Genomic DNA, 20,362 nt, shown 5'->3' with positions numbered 1-20,362 from the left:
TGTGTGTGTGTGTGTGTGTGTGTAACAGTAACAGGGAGCATAAATAATGGGATGCCAATGTTCATTCATCTAGGCTATGAGATTATACTGGCAGATATTACAAGAACACATATACACTAAGAAGTATTGTATAAAATTTCCTTTAGTTTATATGTATAAGATGTAGAAGATGCACAAAATTCACATTTTGACTTGGGTTTCCTCCAGTACTCCAAAATATGAAAAATTCCAAAATTTGGAGCATGTGTACCAAACATACAAGGAAACAAATACTCACAGTGTATATATACTGTGGGGCACGGTGTATTCATCATGAATTCTCAAGGCCAATTCATTTTTTATAACTAATTTTATACTCTTCAAGAAAACTAAATAGTTACTAGGTCAATTGGCTTCAATGATACTAAAAGAAAGTTGTCTAGGATGGCTAGGCAGTTTGTGCCCATATTTCTATGATCAGGCTGATACTGGGACTCAGGAACCAGCTTCTTCTAAGCTTCCTAGTAAGGTGCCAGATAAAAGGAGAACAGAAAATGGAGTTCCTGGACTACAAAGCTAGGAGCCTAAACTTGGGGCCCTATTCCACGGTACTGCTACCCAGTGAGTTGCTACCGAGGAAACCAGCCATTTTCTCCTGGGCATGTCTGACACGATGTGTTATGAAATAAGAATAAGGTGATAAAACCCCAGCAATTATCAAGCTGTATTTCATAGAACATTAATTTCCCAAGACATGTAAACAGGCTTAAAAGGAGGATGAGTGGGTGGGAAATGCTGTGATAAAACAAATTAGGCTTTTGAAAAAAAATTGAGCCAGGCTTCAGTGCGTTAATGCACGCTAAATCAGCAAGAGGGCGCTAAAGTACAACAAATGCTTCATACCTCCTTAATCTGGGAGTGCCTTTTCAGAAGAAATACTTGTAACACTTGGGAGGGTACTAACATTCATCAGAAAATAGGGTGTGCAAGGCTATGGTATGTATGTCTCTTCTACCCAGAAGGCAGAAGAGTACATGGCCCATCGTTTCCTTATCACAAAGTGTATAGTTAAAATCATATATACAAGTAATGTATTCAATTTGGATTTTTAGTGCAGATTGGTTAAGATATTTTCAACCAAAAATATATGTAAATTTTTGATTTAATAGCGGCAGGGATCAAACCCAGGATATTGGATGTGCCAAGCAGGCATGCTATGACTAAGTCACACCCCCATCTTAACAATACTTCTAAGATTTTCATATGAACCTGATGTTCTTTTTCCACTTAATGTCCAATTTTACAATCATTTCATTATATTTGTTTTGGTCACTAGCTATCAAACCCAAGACCTTAAGTGTGGTCTATCACTGGGCTTGGCCCTTAGTCCCATTTATAGATCCCTATTTACTACATCTGATTTGGGAATATGCTTTTTATTTAATAAGGCATAAAACAATATATATATATATATACTTTTAAACAATTTGTTTTATAAACACTAAAATATAACAATCTTAACAGGAGCCTTAATTTAAGGGCCTACTTTAATATACTATCGGAACTAGTGACTAATTTTGTGAAATAATTACCAAGTGAAAAAACTCATTTAATTGAGGTTGGAGTTGTAAATTACTTCAAATGTTACATTGTTAAAGCTTACTTTAGTGAACAAATATTATAGTATATAGACTGAGATTCCATAACTTATACTTAAAAATAACTGAAGATAAATTATTTTGGAATCTATCACTAGCATCTGGATGGGATTTGGGAAGAGAAGATACCTTTTCAGCTTTAGAGCAAGCCACATCAAACATTTTCAAGGTTTCAAGCCTGGGCTAGCCAATGAAACCCTGGCAGCATGCACAAGGCTCTGAAGATAAAGAGTAAGGAACAACTGGTTGTCTTCTTGTCCCATATTTATAGTGAAATATGACTAGAAACATCTGTGCATTTCATGAGGCATGAATGTGTTAGTGAACACTGTGAGACAAAACTTTCACTAATGACTATTAAATATGGGACATGTTTTTAAAAGATGAAAAAGCATCTATCAGAATTACACAAAGAAATGGCCCCAATGCTTCAGATTCTTCCAGAAGAGAAAGTAATACATTTAGCGTAAACATAAGAAGCCAAGAGACAATAGAAGGCTCCTTTTCTTTTCTTTTTCTTTTCTTTTCTTTTCTTTCTTTCTTTCTTTTTTTTTTTTGTGAGTACTGTAGATTCCCTTTATGAAGCTGTGTTAGGAGATGGGACTCACATTTGTGCTGTATTAAGCTTTTACTGCAACTAGTATGTTGCACAGGACATGATTTGACCCTTGATTTATCCAACCTATATGTAGCACAACTAAAAGATGGAGTAAATTTGATCTCATAAACACACTCACTGCTCTTGGTGCCTGTTTTCACAATGTTGCCCAGCTGAACAATTCCCTATGAACTCATCTCAGCCTTGGTGCTTTGATTCTGAGTGTCTGAGACCTACAACCTTCTGACTTTGTCCCTGAGGGATGAAACCCACCCAGATGACTCTGACCTTTCCACAGTTTTTCATAAGCATGATCAAAACCTCCAGGTGGACAGTTATATAACAGTTCCATGCCCAAGCAGTGATTTTCTGAGTCCTAAAAGAAGCTTCTGGGGTCAATGAAGGAGTGTGGTTCTGCACAAATGATGGAGAACAAAGGCAAGGAGGCTTGCAAGGCATCCCCAGAGCTGCTCTTCTACAGGATTCTCCTATTTGATTTCTACATCAATAGCAGGAAAGACGTTACTGCTTCATGAATCTGGAGAACATCTGAAGCAAACAGCTGGGTTCTGTATTCTGATTAATAAAAATGAAGTACATATGCTCATTCCACAAATACAAAACACCAGGTGCTGTGTTAGGCACACACAATGTAACTTTAAATTTTATATTACATTTATTTTATGTGTATGGGTATTTTGCCTTTATGTTTATATATTTTCCACCACATGATCAGAAGAAGGCACTGGATCACCTAGAACTGGAGTTACAGAGAGTTGTGAAATGCCATGTGGATATTGGGAATTTGAAGAGCAGCCAGTGCTTTTAACCTCAAGCCCCACTTTGAGTACAGAAAACCTCAAGCTTTGAGTACAGAAAAGTCCACACCCTTGCAAAGAACCTGTGGCATTTGTGTTTACCCCTCTAGGTCCTTGTTAAAAACACTTCATAGTCTTATGGTGGTGGAGGTCATGTAACCCTATCTTGGGGGAAGCAAGAAGTATAGATGAACCAAATTCTAGTTGACAAAAATGTTGGATAAACCAATTTTTGCAAATAATGTCACAATGGAATCTACCAAATACAGACAGAAGAGCACTATTATAGTGGTAAAGCAACTGGAAAGCTTTGCTTATTGCCTAGAAATCTAGTATGAGATGACTTCTAGATACACAGTCTGTAGCTACAAACAGATGAACATGTAGAACTTGCCACCTGATCAGCTTCAGCTTCAGAAGGGTAGCCATTGTGTTCTTCCTCTAGCTCCTGCACAGCACCAGGTGCATGGACAAGAAAGGGCAGAGAAGAGAAAGAGAAACACGTGCAAACAGACAGGTGAAAGGACAGAATTTCTTTAAGAGACGCTAAGCATGTAAACGTTTACACACCTTTTACGGCTTTGCAAATCACCACACTTGCCCCCTTCAAGTTAAGGAAATAATGTGTGGACCATCTATAGCATCCTCAGCCTAAAATGTAGTGTCTATTTTCTGTGTTTGTGTTGGGGTAGAAAAATGAAAAGCAAACAAACATCATGGATTTCAAAGAGTGCAGTTTTTTTTTGTTTGTTTTTTTGTTTTTGTTTTTTTTTTTTTGTAAAACTAAGCAACACCATAGCAAATAGCAAAGAACATAACAGGCACATCATGTGCTCATAAAACACACCACAGAAACCACATAAAAGGCAAAGTCAAGCCAAAATACATAGGCAGTTCATACATGAGTATATTAAACAGCATAAGTATTTGCATGTCCTAAAAGATTATTACCCAGGGGTAAATTTCATTGCATACATGCACATAACACATGCTCAAGATTTTATATATAATGTACACACATATAAATACATATGTGTACTAGTTTATTATTACCAATTAAATACTGTGACTTACAATCAACATCACATTAAATATTTCTAACTACAATATCAAAAATATGCTTCAAAGAAAATCTAAAATGTCATATAGTCTTCATTTTATTCTGTTTAAAGGCATGCTATTTTTAATTTTTCATAGAACCAATGTGACAGGATCATAACCTGCCCCCCTTTAAAGTGACATCGAATTTCTTTTTTGTTTGTTTGTTTTTCGAGACAGGGTTTCTCTGTGTAGTCCTGGCTGTCCTGGAACTCACTCAGTAGACCAGGCTGGCCTCGAACTCAGAAATCCACCTGCCTCTGCCTCCCAAGTGCTGGGATTACAGGTGTGCGCCACCACTGCTCGGCTTGGCATCAAATTTCTAACAGTGAAAATATTAAAACTATTATGAAATTGGTTCTAATGGCAACAGAAAAAGTAGCAAAGCTTTGAACGAATTTACTACTTCACACTTTTACATTTTGGTCAATAAACTTCAGTACTACAGAACACATTTTTACACTCAGAGTGAATTTATAACTACCTATATCAAGGACGTGTAAGTTTTAAATCCAGTCTGTTTTGTTGAAATTTCTAATTTTTTACATGCATAAACAACATAATCATTCATTGTGTGATTTTTAAAATGTTAAAACAGAAAAATTAGTGATTCCTTAAAACAAATTCTTACAGTACTTCAAAGTCCATGCAAGTGTAAGCCAAACACTAATATTTAACTGTGTGAATCAATGAAAGAAAATGATTCTCACAAGGAAAAGAAAATGAGGTAAGATGGTAAACCAACCAATAGAGCAAGAATTTTATTCAACTTGGTTATTTCTGTACAACTTCACTGGCTTCAATAAGGTTACAATTTTTAAACTGAAGTTAATTCAATCATACTATGAAAATCCAGATTGTTTCCATTTAATGAAAATAGGTTAATTTCTTCATGTCTAACACTAGGAGTTAAATGCATGCAAATTACCAATCTTTGTCTTGTTTTATGGATATTCTGAAATAGAGGGAAGGAAAATAATGAGGAAAATAAAAGCTACAATTCACTATATCTGTATTTGTAAAAATACTGATTTTTGTAAATCTTACTTCAAGATTACTGCTTAAGCTTTTTTTGGATTGAACATGCAAACTCAAGCATGACTTAAAGTCATGCTTACAGTGGATGGACAAAAATGATGACTATTTTGGTTACTAAGTTCTTTAGCATGAATCACACAACAAGCATGAGTAATATGTACATACATATACACATGTATGTATGTATGTATGTATGTATGAAACAATAATAATCAAAGAAAGAGTCAGTCTATCAACTCCAAAAGAGTGAAGGGTTTTGGAAGGGCTGGGAGAAGGAAAAGGAGGGATGAAAGTGATATAATTCTGTTTTAATTAAAAGCATATTTGTTTTTAAAAAAAAAAAAGGCCAACATAGGCCTAGAGTTATAGCATTGGCCATGAACATCCATTGGGTCAGAATTCATGTGGTCTGAGAAAAGTCAGTATAGCACAGTAGAAACAATTTTCCGTGCCTTAACACATTTTTTAAAAAACTGCACATTAAAAAAAAAAAAAACAGTAGCAAACAAAGCATTTCCAGTAAGCACTTAAAGCTATGGCACAGCAGAGCAAACTGATCAGAGTGACTCATACAAACCAAGTGTTCCTAAAACACAGACATATACAAGCAGGAGGCCCATCTGCCAAAAGCCAAATGTCTTACCCTGGTATCAGGCCTCCTGAAAACCTGTTAGTTAAAATACAGAACATCATCATCATGGAAATGTTCTTATTGACCTGTGAAAGATGTCATTAGATTCAACAGCCTAGTCCCTAAGAAATATTGTAATCCTCTATAATATATTAACCTTTGAAGTTTTATTCAATATCAAATCAATGCCTAACACATTTGTCCTATTTTCAGGGAAGCAGCTGATTTGAAGAAATGTATCTCCCTCATCTCCAATTTTTTAAACACAAATCTTTTCTGGCAAGTGCTTTCACAAGCTACTGTGAACAGGCTGCATTTCAAAAGTAAATGTTATTTTCTGTTTAGAAAACTGAAGGTATTTTCAGAATAGAAGCAATGATATAATAAGGGAGTTATGCTCTCAGACCATCCCACAAAACCAGAAATCCCAAACTGGATCCAGAACCCAGTTTATGTATGAATTCAGTATTCTAACAGTGAGATAATCACAAAGCTTAACCTGGTTTCTCCTTAAATTCATTTCCAATTCCTACTGGGACTACAGAATGAAATTCTCTAATGTGGTTACCCTACTGAAAGCTGGGTGCCTTCTCTGACGGACATGGCAGCAAAGAGGAAGCTCCAAGGAGGAAGAGGTAGTGGCCAATGAAAAAGTAAAACCATGCTTTATTTAACCAAGAGACACTAATTTTGGCATTATTATTTCTGTATCTGTGGCCAATGAATCCTAACTGAACATGCAGCCTCTGTGTGGGAAAGATCTAGTTAGAAGAAACAGCACATGGGGTCAGAACCTCTAGGCAAACAAACAGTAGTTATATTCTGGGGAGGACTTTAATCTTTCTGTACTACATACAATGATGGATGTTGAATCCATGCAACCACTAGATGTTGAATGAGAAACACTTCATCACAAAGGACAAATTGCTAGGTTATTAGCTTTATGGATTTACTAAAGAGGCAGAAGAATACCTTAACAAGAACAAGAACACAAAGCCTTCCCTGTCTCAGTGTTAACAACTTTAAAAAGGAACCCAAATGAAATTATCCTGTATGTATGGATAATGTTGTTCCCAGAAGACATGAGTTATTAAATGCAAATAGCAGTACAAGGCAAGGACTACTTCCCTACAAGTCATTGGTCAGGTAGGTCCCATGTCACCAAAGCACCACAGGCTATTGCTATTGCCTTTGGTTACCCACCACAACTACATGACGATCCCTGATTGTTGAAAACACCACATACTCTGACAATAACACATTAAAAAAAAACATTCTCAAACTTACCAGAAAACTTCCTCCCTAGTGCAGGTAGAGAAAAGACATCTAAGTTCTTACCCAGGACTGGACCCAGCACATAAAGGATCAACTTACTAGAAGAGATTTGTCCACTAGTATGATAGTGGCATGGCTGCTCTAGAGTAACTGAATGCTTTCTTATTAGACTTAAGAAATGGCTGGTGAGTTGATAGGCCCTAAGGTAGAAGCTGCTCTTGTTCTTTTCCCCAGTGCTCAGGCTGTCAAATTGCCTTGTATGTATTTATATTTGTACTCATAGATCTTTGCTGCTCTCAACCTTGGAGAAGCTTCTGTTTGCAGTGGGCAATAATCAATGGAAAGATGTACAACTGATCAAAGTCCTAAAAGTAAGATACTAAGTCCTTGGCCCTGACTGTGACATCTATTTCCACAGTCTCCCTTTCTGCCACCAGGGGACACTGTAAGGAATAGGTGGGAAGATCATGAAAAGCAGAGGATCAGAAGGAGTGCTGTGACGTGCTGTTTTCTGCACATGACATGGTCAGCACACTCATGAACTCAAGCATCTGTGGTTATCTTCAGAAGACCTATACAAGGTAAAGCCATCTAAAATCCTGACAGAGATGTGGAAGATTATCTCCAGGCTCCATACCATATTGACAGAGGTACAGCACTAGGTAGTTGCTGTAGGAGGGAGAATTCTTCACTGAGGATATGAGCACTGTAGGTATCCTCTACTTCAGTGGATGGCCCCACATCCATGAACCTATGATCAGATTTATCCACACATTGTAATTTATCATTAACAAAGACACAAGGTTGGTAGTACATGGGGGGGGGGAGTTGGAGTGAGGAAAGAGACACTGAAATTCTCAAAAACAAAGAAAAAGTTTAACAAGAAAGAAAATATTCTTTGCACTTCAAATAGTGTTTTAAATTAAAAGATATTATTCTTCAAAAAAAATTAGGGCTCCCGACTTCCTAAGCAGAGACTTTTTGGATTAAAAAGCTTACATCTGGCTTTTGGAGGGGATGCATGCAAATATCAAAAATTTATTAAGTTGTTACTTTAAATAAGTAAAGTTTATCCTTTCTCAACTGTATCTCAACAAAGTTAGCAGAAAGTAAATAAAGGAATATGTAGCTTCTGGTGATAAAAACCTCCAAAGTGAAAGGCTCTCCACTCAGAGCTTCATTCGACGACCATCCGCCACTTGACCAATCCTATTTCTAATTCTTCTATTCATTGCCTCCATCAGTATCACTGACTTTGCCTTATTTCTTTGATATAGCACTTGTAAACAGTGTTTAATGACCTGTCCTTTTAGATGAGAAAATAAATGTTAGAATAGAAAAAACAAACAGACAAACAAACTACGACCTCCCTCTTCTGATGGTTTAAAGTTTCCGGATGTCTTAACTTTCTTTAGTTTGTTGAAGAAGCCAACAGCATATGGTTGGCCACCTCTTTTCTGCCTAATGAGTAGAGGCTCATTAACTCCAGCATGCTGTAGTATTTTTACATTTCTCCTGATACTTGAACGGACAGACAGAAAGAGATGAACATTAGAAAGAAACATTCACAATAATGTTCTTATGGAAATAATGCCTACTTCAGAACAAAATAATAAGGCTGAGTCTAACAGATGACAGAACTTCTTGCCAGTGTCTTTGCTATTGGAAGCAAATGGCTGGACAGTTTGGAAAGGGACAGTGCAAAAACCAGTTTTTATACTCACACAGTTCTTAAGCTACTCTAAAGAAATCCTCAGTATCCCAGACAGGAGAGTGTTAGGTTTGCCAGGGCTTGCCTCAAAGTCTTGTGGGTATATTTCTCTCAGGCTCCCTTTGCTCCTCTCCTGAAATGATCCCTTTAGTACACATAGACGTTTATTTCCTTCTTGACTTGGATTCTGAGGTAAGCCAGAGGAGATAGCAGTGCCTTTAAGACAGGACTAAGTGATTTTAAACTGAACAGCTATTGTTCAGGCAGACAGCAATGGAACTTTGTAAAAATGCTTTCATGGGGGCATATAATACCTTCAATTCTCCACATCTGTCTCTTATATCTGCCCTCCTTGTTAAGGAGATGCCTGTCTCATGTAGGCATCTGGGTCTGCAGTCTACAATAAGTAACACAAAGCCAGGTTTTCAGCCATAGATTATGACAGTGAATCCTGAAAGGGCATGCTCCAGCTTCCCTTTTCAAAGGCTCACACCCAACTCAGGAAACATAAACCAAGACCTAATTCAAGCATAACAATGTGTTCCCTAGAAATTGTTACCCCCTTTCCTTCAAAGCTCTTCTGGAAATTTCTGTTGAGGATCCAGAAATTAATACAGCATTCTTTTGGTTCAATAATAACTAGATTTGTGATGTAAATAGTCCAAACTAAGAAAAGGAAGTAAATCTGTATACAGTCATTCTAATTTTTCTCCTCTGTTGTAGTTTAGACTATTTAAAGAATATATGTAGCTATTAGTGCATACACAATGAGAAGGGGAATAAAACACCAGAGTGGGACAGAGAAGTGAGGATGATAATCCTAGAGCCAGAAGAAGCAAGATGCTCACATAGTAAACTAATTGGTAGAAGGCAGACCAGAATCAAACATAACTAAAAATCATTCTAGAAACAAAGGCATTTGAACATTTAAAATCTGACCATACCCCTCTTAGCCTTATAGTCAAGGAAACCCCAAAGGCTATACAAGGTCGTACACTGACGGATTACACAAGAGCACAGAGCTAGTCAGCACTCTTTGTACTACTCTATAAAATTCCTCTTCTGAGTCCAGTTGTACTTTGCAAATAATGGAAGCTATGATTGGTTGTATCATTTCTACAGTTACTAGAAATATTTTAGTATAATATTTATTATTATAATATACTTAGTATAATATTTAGTATTATATTATTATATCCAATCTATGAAAATACAGTAAGATAATAGTCTTATTTTTCAAAATAAATTCAAGGGCAGGAATTTTAAAATAATGTCTTTATTAATTCTTTGAGAACTTCATACAATGTATTTTGATCATATTCATGATTTTTTTTCTATATTTTGGCCTAGCTAAATGAAAGCAATTGAGTTGGCAAGGGCAGGGTAAGCAAAAAAAAAAAAAAAAAAAAAAAAAAAACGATTTTTAAAAAATATTTCTTTTAATGATGTTAATTTATCAGGTTAATCTTTAGGATGGCCTGGAATTTAATAGAAAGTAACAATAAAGTAAGCATGTATTGACTAGTACTACCTGTCGATGCCTTCAGCTATGACAATGTCTGGCAAGTACCTGTCATTTCACAACTCCACCTGTACAAGTTGAGCTTGCTGTGACTGCATACCATTTTTGTTAATATTTTTCATTCCATGTGCATAAGAACTGTATGGCAGAGCACACCTGTACTCCTGGATATCTGGAGGGAAGAGCCATGAAGAGGGAGAGTTTGTGTAGTGGGGAGAGGAAGGAACAAGAGAGCGGAGAATACAAAAAGGAGAGGGGAAGCAAGATATGGAGAGGAGGAGGACAAGGAGAAGGGTGGGGAAGGGGAAAAGAGCAGGGGAAAGGGAGAGATGAGAGGACAGCTGACTGAGGAGGAGGAAGAAGAAAAGATGAGAAAGAAGAGATGCAGAAGGGAGAAGAAGGGGAGGGGGAGAATGGGGAGATGAAAAGCAGAACATATTAAAGAGGGGAGAGGAAGAGTGGAGAAGCAGGAGGGGAGGAAGAGAAACAGGAGAGGAGGGATGAGATAAGAGAAGGGAGGAGAAAGGAGAGAAAAGAAAACAGGCAAGAAAGAAAGGTAAGTGGAGTGGGAAATGGAAGGAGAGAAAAGAATGGGAAAGGAAAGAAAAGAGGAGAAGAGAAAGGATGGAGAGGAACAGAAGAGAAATGGGAGGGAAAGTAGAGGAGGGAAGGGAAGGGGGAGGATGAGGAATGGGGCAAAGAAGGAGAAGGGAGAGGGAAAGGGAGGGGAGAGGAGAGGAGGGGAGACAAGGGGAAGAAAGCAAAAGCGAGGGGACAGAAGAGAAGAGGGAAGAGATGACAAAAAGGACTGGGAGAGATTAGGGAAGAGGGGAACTGAAAGAAGACAGAGTAGAGGGAAGAAGATAGGAGGGGAGTAGAGAGAGAAAAGGGGAAAGGGGGAGGGAAGAGATAAGAAGGAGGGAGGGAGGGAAGATGGTGGGGAAATTTGAGAGGAAAGAACTAGAGAAAGGGACAGCACTTGAAAGAAGAGAAGGAACAAGAGGGGACAGTAGTAGGAAGGAGAGAGAAGTCTGCACCAAATCTCTGTGTGTTTTAAGGAAGACATTTATAGATAATTTTAAAACTTTTCTATTAATGGCTGCAAATTCAATACTCCTGAAATTGTATCTGGACCTTTAGGCCCAGCTCCACACTATGGCTCATATGCTAGAGGGTCTCCAAAGCCTAAAATGGTTACTCTCAGTTTGTATGTAGTAGGATAATTTTATGCTTTTATGATTTAAAATATATTTCTTTGAAAAAAATAAAACTTACAAATTATAAGCTTAATGCAAAATTTGTAGATTTAGTTATAAACATGAATAATCAAAGGTATTGATGATGATCTGATGTAGGGAATTAAACCTCAATTTCCAAAATATGTAAGAACCTTACTTTTTATGAAAAACACCTATGAAACCATTCTAACATGAGCTCATTCTGCTATACAAAATTTTTAAGTAGGTTAAAATGATAAAATTTAGTTATTTCATATTAAAGATCCAGCCAACCAATACATTAGAAAGCTAGTCAACATTCAATTGTATTTGTTATTACTTGTTTTTGTGTTTTGAGACATGGTCTTAAACTGTAGCCCACATTAGCAATGAACTCAGTATGTAGCTCAAATTGTCCTTAAACTAGAATTCATCCTCCTGCCTCAGCTTCCTAAGTGCTGAGATTGTGGAGTGTGGTGCATCTGACTGCATTTACTCTTTTCCAGAACCCACAGGACACCATTAAGTCATAATGAAAAATGTACCATTAACTCATAATTGGCAATAATCACCCCAGAGTACGAGTATCATTCTCTTCTGAGAAGTGTCATTCAGTGGGCTGTTTCAAGTTAAGTAGGGGCAATATGCTACCTGGGATCCGCAGGATGTGGCTGCTATAGCAAATCTTCTCCCTAGAGTGGCTTCCTAACTAGGTTTTAAAGATCAAGAGCTTCTGCTCCCCATTGTTGCCATGCATGAAAATCAAAAAGTAGGGTCACTGTTAGGGCTATACTGCCAGTTTTCAAGTAGCAGGTTATCTGATTTGTACTAACTTTGGGAATCACAGGCAAGCAGGATATTGGCTGAAGCTCTTGAACTATTTGTGAGATTTGCCATCTTCTGAGTGCTTCTCACTGAAAACAATGTGTTCACCCATTCCTATCAGGCAAAAGCAAAAACAAACAAAAACCCCTCAAGCAAACACAAAGAACATATCAAGGCAGTTTCACTTAATGTATCTGTTAACAGCTGACTGGAATTAAAATACTAGTTTATAACCTGAACAAAGATGGAGCAGCAGAGATTTTTGCTAGTTGATTCATTAACTACTGAGTATCTGTTAAGAACTAAGACAGTGCTAGAAAAGAGTCTATGCCCACCAAGAAGCCTCCCTCTTAACCTTAGAAAATGCAGGGAAGCCAACTTTTAAAACAAAAGTTTCTCACTCCAGTAAGGCATAAAACAATGAGGCTGCCCCATTTTGAGCCTTGTAAATAGTTTAGAATTGTAGTACCCTTGCTAATGATGAATACTCAAATGCAATGCGTAAATGCAAAAATATGTTTGTGAAGTACAGTGCTGGCATCCAGAGTTGATTTCTATACAACACAGTAACAAAAATAGCAAACATGTTTCTTTTTGTTTGCCTGCTGTTAGATGGGGAGTCTCACTCCATAACCTCCTCTGGCCTTGAACTTTCTCTGGCCTGTAACTCCCTTGTAAGTGTTGGCTTCACGGGCATGCAACATTATGCCCACTATACATTTCTCATAAAAATAGAGCTTGATTTAAAAAAAAAAATCGGTCAGAACCTTGGGACTTTTTTCTGTCAATTACAAAACCACAGAGAAATAGGTAGTATTTTTTATCTATATTTCATATTGAACACTAGAGACCCACATCAAGTGGTCAAAAGCTCACATGAACTAAAAAACTACAACCCTTCTTAGCTACCAATTGGCTATTCTAGACCAATAATGAATTAAACACTCAATGACGCTTACCTTGTAATCTCTTGACACATTTTCTGATGTCACTGAACCTGAAATCTGACTAGAAATTGTAGCAGCTATAAGCTGTTTACACCATTCAACATGTGACCCTGTAGGACTAAAAGAAACAGTGTGGTTAAAACCCTTTAAACACAGACTCCTAATGAGAAAAATGAGTCCTGGGTTGGAATATATAGATATAATATAGGTGTCATTTTTTTAAATAGTCCTTCATGTACATGCCAGGATAGCCTCAAATCACTATGTAGCGGAGGACAGCCTTAAACTCTAGATCCTCCAGCCTCTACCTCCCAAGTGCTGAAATTATAGATATGTACCACAATGTTTTAAACTCTTTGGTTGCCTTTCTACTTAACATAAGAATCAATAAAAGTAGACAAAACAGAAAAGAAGGTCAGGTCCTGGGTTAGTTTTAGGTGAGTCAATCAACTGAAGTTGATTAAAAGTTTGTTAAAACTTTAAGATTATAGATGTTAGGGCTGGAGAGATGGCTCAGGAGTTAAGAGCAAGAGCACCTCTTTAAAAGACCTAAGTTCATATTCCCATTGTCCATGTGACCATCCATAATTTTCTATAACTCAAGTCCCAAAGGATCCAACGCCCTTTTCTGGCCTCTGTGGGCACTAGGCATTTATAGATACATAGACACATACACATAACATAAATATTTTTAGGTGATTACAGGTATTTAGTTAAGCATGTTACTCTCTAACATATTATAGAATTCTATTTTATCAAAATTATATGGAAGATATAGTATATATAGAAAAATAACATCATATATAGGAAATTAATTCCAAAGTGAAATATTTACCTTAAAACATGATTTTCAAACAACATTCAACCAAATTCAAGTTTGCAGTTTAAAATCTAGAAAACAGTGTTCTTTTACTAGAGTAAAGCTGATGATGAGTTAATATAGAACAGAGGAGAAAAGGTATTTTGTATGAAGTAATGATGCTGCATTACATTTCTATAAATGCTTTAACAACTGACAAAAGCTTTATCCAGTCATTATGTCAAACCTTCATAACCATTTGTGACAAAATGGCAGAACAGACACCAACCAACTTGACTAGATAAGGAAATGGAGGTGCTAAGGCCACACTATATCCAGGAATGTGGCCACCACTCCAGGGAGCAGCACAGCCATACTACAGATGCTGGGACACTGCCTCAATATGAAAACACAACAGTGCAAAGGAGATGGAACCCTCTGCTAGTCTAAAAGGCAGGCTTACTTAGCCCCCCAGTGACCCATTTTATAAAAAAGAAAACTGAGCTTCCAATTTTGTCCACGATCATAGATCTTATGACTGAAGTGCTTGGCCTCTGCTCACCTGCCCTAACAGACTACACAGAAAACTAGGTGGCCAGAGATTTAAAACTTGCCCTCCAGAAGCCAGGCTCCTATCCAGATCTGTCAAAACAGGAAAAAAGATCAAGCAAGAGGACAAAACACTTAGGACCTTTTACCACAAAGTTAGCTTTCATCTGGAAACAAAACAAAACCATCACAAATTACATTCACACTCCTGTGTTTTAAGTACAGAACATCTATCTAATTTGTAGTCTTTGATTAAGGTAGTCCAGTCTTTGTGGTTAAAAATATATGTAAAATACTTGCTGACTAGGTTTAAAGTCCTATGATACAGCAAGATCCCATGATCTTAGTAGAAGTTAGAATTCTATCACAATGTCTAAGGGGCAGGAAGAAAGGAGAAAGGCATTTCCATGTGTGTTGAAACAGGGTCTCTCTATGTATTTATATAGTCCTGGCTGTTCCAGAGCTTGCTCTGTAGGCCAGGCTGGCTTCAAACTCACAGAGATCTTCCTGTGCTGAGATTGAATGCTAATGTCCCCCTTTTGACTGCTCCTTACCTTTTCTCAGACAGTCTTATTCTGTAGTACAGGCTGGCCTGGAACTCACTATATTTACCACTATATTGTCCTTGTATATGCACCAATCCTCCTGATTTCACCTGATTTTGAGTGCAGTGTTTATTGGTAGAAAGCACCACATCAAGCTTCCTTTTTTGCCCATTTACCACAAGCAGCCATTCCTGACTACAAATACATAAACTCAAGCAGAGGAAATCAACTGCTGACTAGATCCTGCCATGCCTTCCCCCATAAGGACACTTGGCTTTGCAAACTTGCAATCTACTGCTTCCTGCCCTCACTTGTAGATGAGTTGCCCAGGGAGGCCCAGGAGGCCTTTTGGATCTTTGCTATATGTATCTACCACAGGATTTCTAAAAGCCTGTTTCTAACACTTTAAAGAATACACAAGATAAAACAAATGAGATATTAAAGAAACACAAACACAAAAGATTAGAGCTCTAGCAACACTATTTCAAAGGTAGCCCTTGGCTCCAATTGTGCCCACTCCTATATCTTCCTCACTGGAGCAGTTTTTGAACCAAAATATCTCCTTTGTGCCTTAAAGTTAATTGTGCTATTTTGAGTAAGGGTTGGGTTATTGTTGTTGATGTATTTTTCATTTGCAACAGGAAATGGCCTGGTTCAGAACAGTTACACAGAGTGGTATAATGGGCTAGTCAACAGAAGGTCTGGGCTCAAGTCCTGTTTCTGTCACCAATCTGTGACCTTTAGGAAGCCACATCCTCTCAAAGGACCACAGCTGCTTCTCTGAGAGAAGTGAAATACTCTGAAGACCAGGAGGGCCTCAAGGTTCATGGAACACATTTAAGACAAGCTCACAGAGAGCAACTTCCCTTTAGGGGGAGTCAGTCCTCAAAGAAATGTATGCATAGGTACTTGTTGAGATGTCTGAACTGAACTGAACTTTTTTAGCTGATTTCTATGTTCAACTGGCTTTTCTTTTAAATCTGCTTCAGAAGCTTGATTTTTCCAAGTTGACCTCTTGTGGGCACAATGCACACACCCCTCACAGCATAAGAGGCACCTGCTTCTCTGTTAAGTGCTAAGTACGTTGAAAATCCACCTGGTCTTATTGTCATTCTAGTTCCTTTTTTCTGAACTGAATCCACCTTCTGTGTCCTCCTTCTGCCCCATAAACTGAAGCCCCAAATGGATGTCTAAGACTTCCTGGTTTATGTTTATAACAGACTAGATTTAGCATGGTTCCCAAGAACCTGAATTTTCACTTGACTGGTGTGAGATGATTCAGATGAAAGTTAAGAGAACCATTCACATCCTGAGACGAGATGAAAGTTCAAGTTCATAGGAAGGTAGTCTGCTCGTTCTCATAGGCACCAGGCCATATTTCTTATCAGTTCCCCACAAGGCAGAAAGTTCTCATCTCTTGACCAAAGTGCTCTCCACATTCCATGTTGTAGCTAAATTCATTCTTTCCTCAATTCAAATGTCTGTCTTCCTTCCTTACTGCCCACATCACTAACACCTTTATGTCCTTGAATTATCAGCCAACAACTGAGGCTATAATATATAAAGAGCTTTTGAAATATACAAATTTGCACCTGCCCTAAAAGTCCCAAATCCAAATCCTTGGGAGTAGCACCTGGCCAGTTGCAGTTCCTAATAAACATTGAATGAAGCATATTGGAATAACATCTTTCAGCTACTTCAATGATTCAGGCCTATGCTGCCATATGAATATCATCCAATAGCCTAGCACTTAACACATGCAATTTCAATCATCAGCCTTAGAGCCATAAAGTCATACATAGTGTGGCATTTTGTGAATAAACAAGGACTCATGTGTTACTGAACACTTTTAGGTGAGTGAAGTCCTCATGTTTACAAGGGATGCCTTAACTATAGTTGGTTTCCAGTGAAGCCTGTTGCTAGGTGATTAACATATTAAAACACACTGTAATTACACTGAGCTAGAAAGGTGACAGAGTCCTGCTTGTTATTCACCTGTCTGTCTTTGGAAACTCCCAAAAGTTCAGCACACTGAAATGACTAAGACAGGTAGGGATAAACAGCTCAAACCCACTGAGCCACATAACAACAGTCTTTTGCCCAAGTGTGTAAGTGGTGAAACTGGATGTTCCAGACATCTCTTGTCATTACCCCACTGGGTGGTGGCCTTTCCCAGTTGGACATGGCAGGTATGCCTTGAACTGACATATTTAAATCTACCTCCAAAGCAGGGGACTCATGTACCCAAGAAGAAGAAAAAAATAAAACTGTGCCCTTCAAAGTGTAAAGAACTGAAAGTACACAGTTGTATATTCTTGCCTCGTGAGCATTATGAAGTAAGTAGTCCATCTCAGTTTTTCAAATCTGTATCTTTACCACCATCTGTGACAAATCTGCTGCCTATGGGGGGCTGGGGGGGTCTCACCTTCCAGTCTCCACCCCAAGCAGCACCAGCAGAACTGGATTTTAAAATCACATGATTTGGACAAGAAAGTGATGCTGAAAAGAAGCCAACTGACATTTCCCCCCGGAGAGAATCCTTAGCTCTCTCCAGTCACACACACAAAAGGGGTCCTCAAGGAGCAGTAGGTATTGGCCTGGGTTTGACAGCTCTGGAGCCAAGAACTGTTGGGCTCCCTAGGCGGAAGTAAGTTAAGTGGCCAACCCCAGGCAGGTCCTAGAGCAGCGGCCCTAAGTAGGGACAAGGAAGGCTAGAGGTGGCTGTGGACCAGCCGCCCACCCCCTCCTCAGCCCAGAGCCGGGAGCCGGGAGCCGGGAGCAGGAAGCTGGGAAGGGACACCAGGCCTGGAACTGGGCACCAAGAGCCTGTGGCACACAGGGCCCTACTTACCTGTCAAGGGTCTCCATGCTTGGGTGCCGGGAGCTGGCCGAGGCGCCCCCCGCAACCCGAGAGGGTCTCCAGCCAGCGCCCGGCCCTGGCCCCGGGCCCCCAGAGCCCTCGGAGCTCGCCGCCGATGCGGCCGCCGCCGCTGCCACTGGCCTGTCCATGACCCGTCAAGCCCGGCGCCTCCCGTGAGCCACAGTTCGGAGTGCAGCGGCGGCCAGGCTCCCCAAAGCGCCCCCTGCCGCCCTGCTTCGTCGCTTGACCACTCGCGTCAAGCGGCCGCCGCCATTAGCTGTCACCTGGCGGCCCCGCGTTACCCACAAGGCCACGCGCGAGGGGCGGGGGGGGGGGGGGGGGGGGGCGGGGGCGGTGCGGGGAGGGCGGTGCGTGGCGCCCGAGCTACTTGGTCCTGCTGCGGCTCCCCGCCCACCTGCCTAGCCCAGGAACCTCCGGGTGGCCAACCCACAGCCCACCCCTGAACCGGCCCAGCCTGAGCAATTGGGACAGTACAGTCTCTGAGGTTTGGTTATGCTTGGCAACTTTGCTCTACAACCCGGTACACTGTGGACCTAGGGGGTTAAAAACAAGGCTGAGGAAGTTCACTATTTGAAAAACAAACATTTTCCCCCTCTTAATTTCAGGTTCCAGGGAAGTTTCTGGATAGGGATAACCCGAGGTCCATAAACGCTAATACACTTCTTTAAAATACAAACAATTCCATGGTTTGCTTTTTTTTTTTCAATTCCCACTCCCTTCTTCTCTTCATCCTACTCTCCCCCACTCCAACTCCACAAATCCACCTCCCAGCCATCTGTAGGGCAACCACATGCTCCTCACACGCCCTCAGAAATTCCTCCCTTGGTTTATGTTAAGTTTAACATTTAACTTGTGTTATGCTAGTCATCATTATGGAAATTAAGCCAATATCTGATAAATCTGGGACATTCACTTCCTAGGATAGACTTATTACCCTGTTCATTTTGCTTTTGTTACAATACCCAGAATTTATTTTCTCTTGGCTCTGCTTGATTGTGTTGTACATGGCTACAGGGTCAAGAAGAGCCTTTTGCCTGTGGTTGCATTAGACATGGACAGGAGCCCTCTGACCCAGATCTGACTAAGAACATATAAGGGCACTATTTTGTGGCTCTCTGATTAAAGGCAGACCTGGACGTAGAGTACCCCATGTCCATCTCAGCTACAGTAACCATCCTGCATCCATGAGGTTGTAATCTGGAGTAAAGTGACATCTTCAAACACAGTGGAAAATCATCTGCAAGTGTCTAGGGACCAACTTTTGTTTTATTTTTTTGACAGGATCTCACTATGTAAACCTCATTGGCCTAGAACTCACTGTGTAGACCAGGTTGACTTCAAACATGCTACAGTCTTCCTCCATCTGCCAAGTGCTGGAACTAAAAGCACACACCACTACAACCCAGCCAAATGTTTAATTCATTATTAGGTGCCAATGGTCACATTTTCTTCAAATGTCCAGGTTGGAATCCTAACTTCCTAGTATGTGATGATGGGGACTTTGGGTGCTGTTTTGGTCCTGAAGTTTGCAAAAGGCCCTGATCAGAATAGATTAGTGTCATAGTGAAGAACAGCACACAATTGACACTCCCATACACATATACCAAGAAAACCAGAAATACACAGAGGACTGTCTTAGTTAGCTTTAACTGTCAACTTGACATAGCATGGAGTGGCCTGAGGAGGGTATCTCATTTGAGGGATTTTCCCAGATCAGGTTGACCTGTGGGTGTGTCTGTTGTAGGGGATTGTGTTGATCATAAGTTGATGTAGGAGGGCCTAAATCACTATGGGAAGCACCATTCCCTGGGCAGGTGAGCCTGAGCTATATAAAAATGTTAGCTAAGTAAGATCATATGAGCAAGCTACCGTGTGGCATACCTTCATGGGTTCTGCTAGACTTCATTAATTTGAGTTCCCTATTGGGAGGTAATTCTGTGTGAAATAGCAAGTAGCCAGCTTTTAGGTTCTGAGCTCTATTTCCAAAAATTATGAAGCATGACCTGGAAGTGAGCCAAATAAATTCTTTCTTCTTCAAGTTGCTTTCAGTTAGAGTGTTTCTTCACAGCAATAGGAAATCAAAACAAGGGACAGTGAGTATACTTGGTGGGAGAGCTAAAGCTTAGCATACATGGGGCCCTTTAAAAAGCCACGTAAGTACACAGAGGACACAAAAGAAGGCAGCTATCTATAGGTTAGGAAGAGACAGCTTGATCTATTCAGAACTGTAAGAAAATCAATGCCTGTTGTTTATGACCTCCCTCCACCCCT

The 20,362-nt window shown here is 39.5% G+C and overlaps 1 protein-coding gene across 2 annotated transcripts in view; it reads right to left on the bottom strand.

Moving 5' to 3' along the window:
• Positions 1-18,383, bottom strand: part of Mtmr1 (myotubularin related protein 1) — a 68,887-nt gene extending 50,504 nt beyond the window's left edge. The window contains exons 1-3 of one of the 2 annotated variants that reach the window (XM_052170137.1): positions 18,062-18,383; positions 13,330-13,435; positions 5,833-5,856 (exon numbers count right to left, since the gene is read on the bottom strand). In XM_052170137.1, the coding sequence (XP_052026097.1) occupies positions 5,833-5,856; positions 13,330-13,435; positions 18,062-18,219 (288 nt within the window). In that variant the 5' untranslated portion in view covers positions 18,220-18,383. The remainder of the gene's footprint in view (positions 1-5,832; positions 5,857-13,329; positions 13,436-18,061) is intronic. The other variant, XM_052170138.1, reaches the window with a different exon arrangement.
• Positions 18,384-20,362: the final 1,979 nt, after the last annotated feature.

The sequence above is a fragment of the Apodemus sylvaticus genome, chromosome X (assembly GCF_947179515.1).
Source record: "Apodemus sylvaticus chromosome X, mApoSyl1.1, whole genome shotgun sequence".
NCBI lineage: Eukaryota > Metazoa > Chordata > Mammalia > Rodentia > Muridae > Apodemus > Apodemus sylvaticus.
The sequence above is the reverse complement of the archived record's forward strand: the minus strand, read 5'-3'. Positions and strand labels throughout refer to the sequence as shown.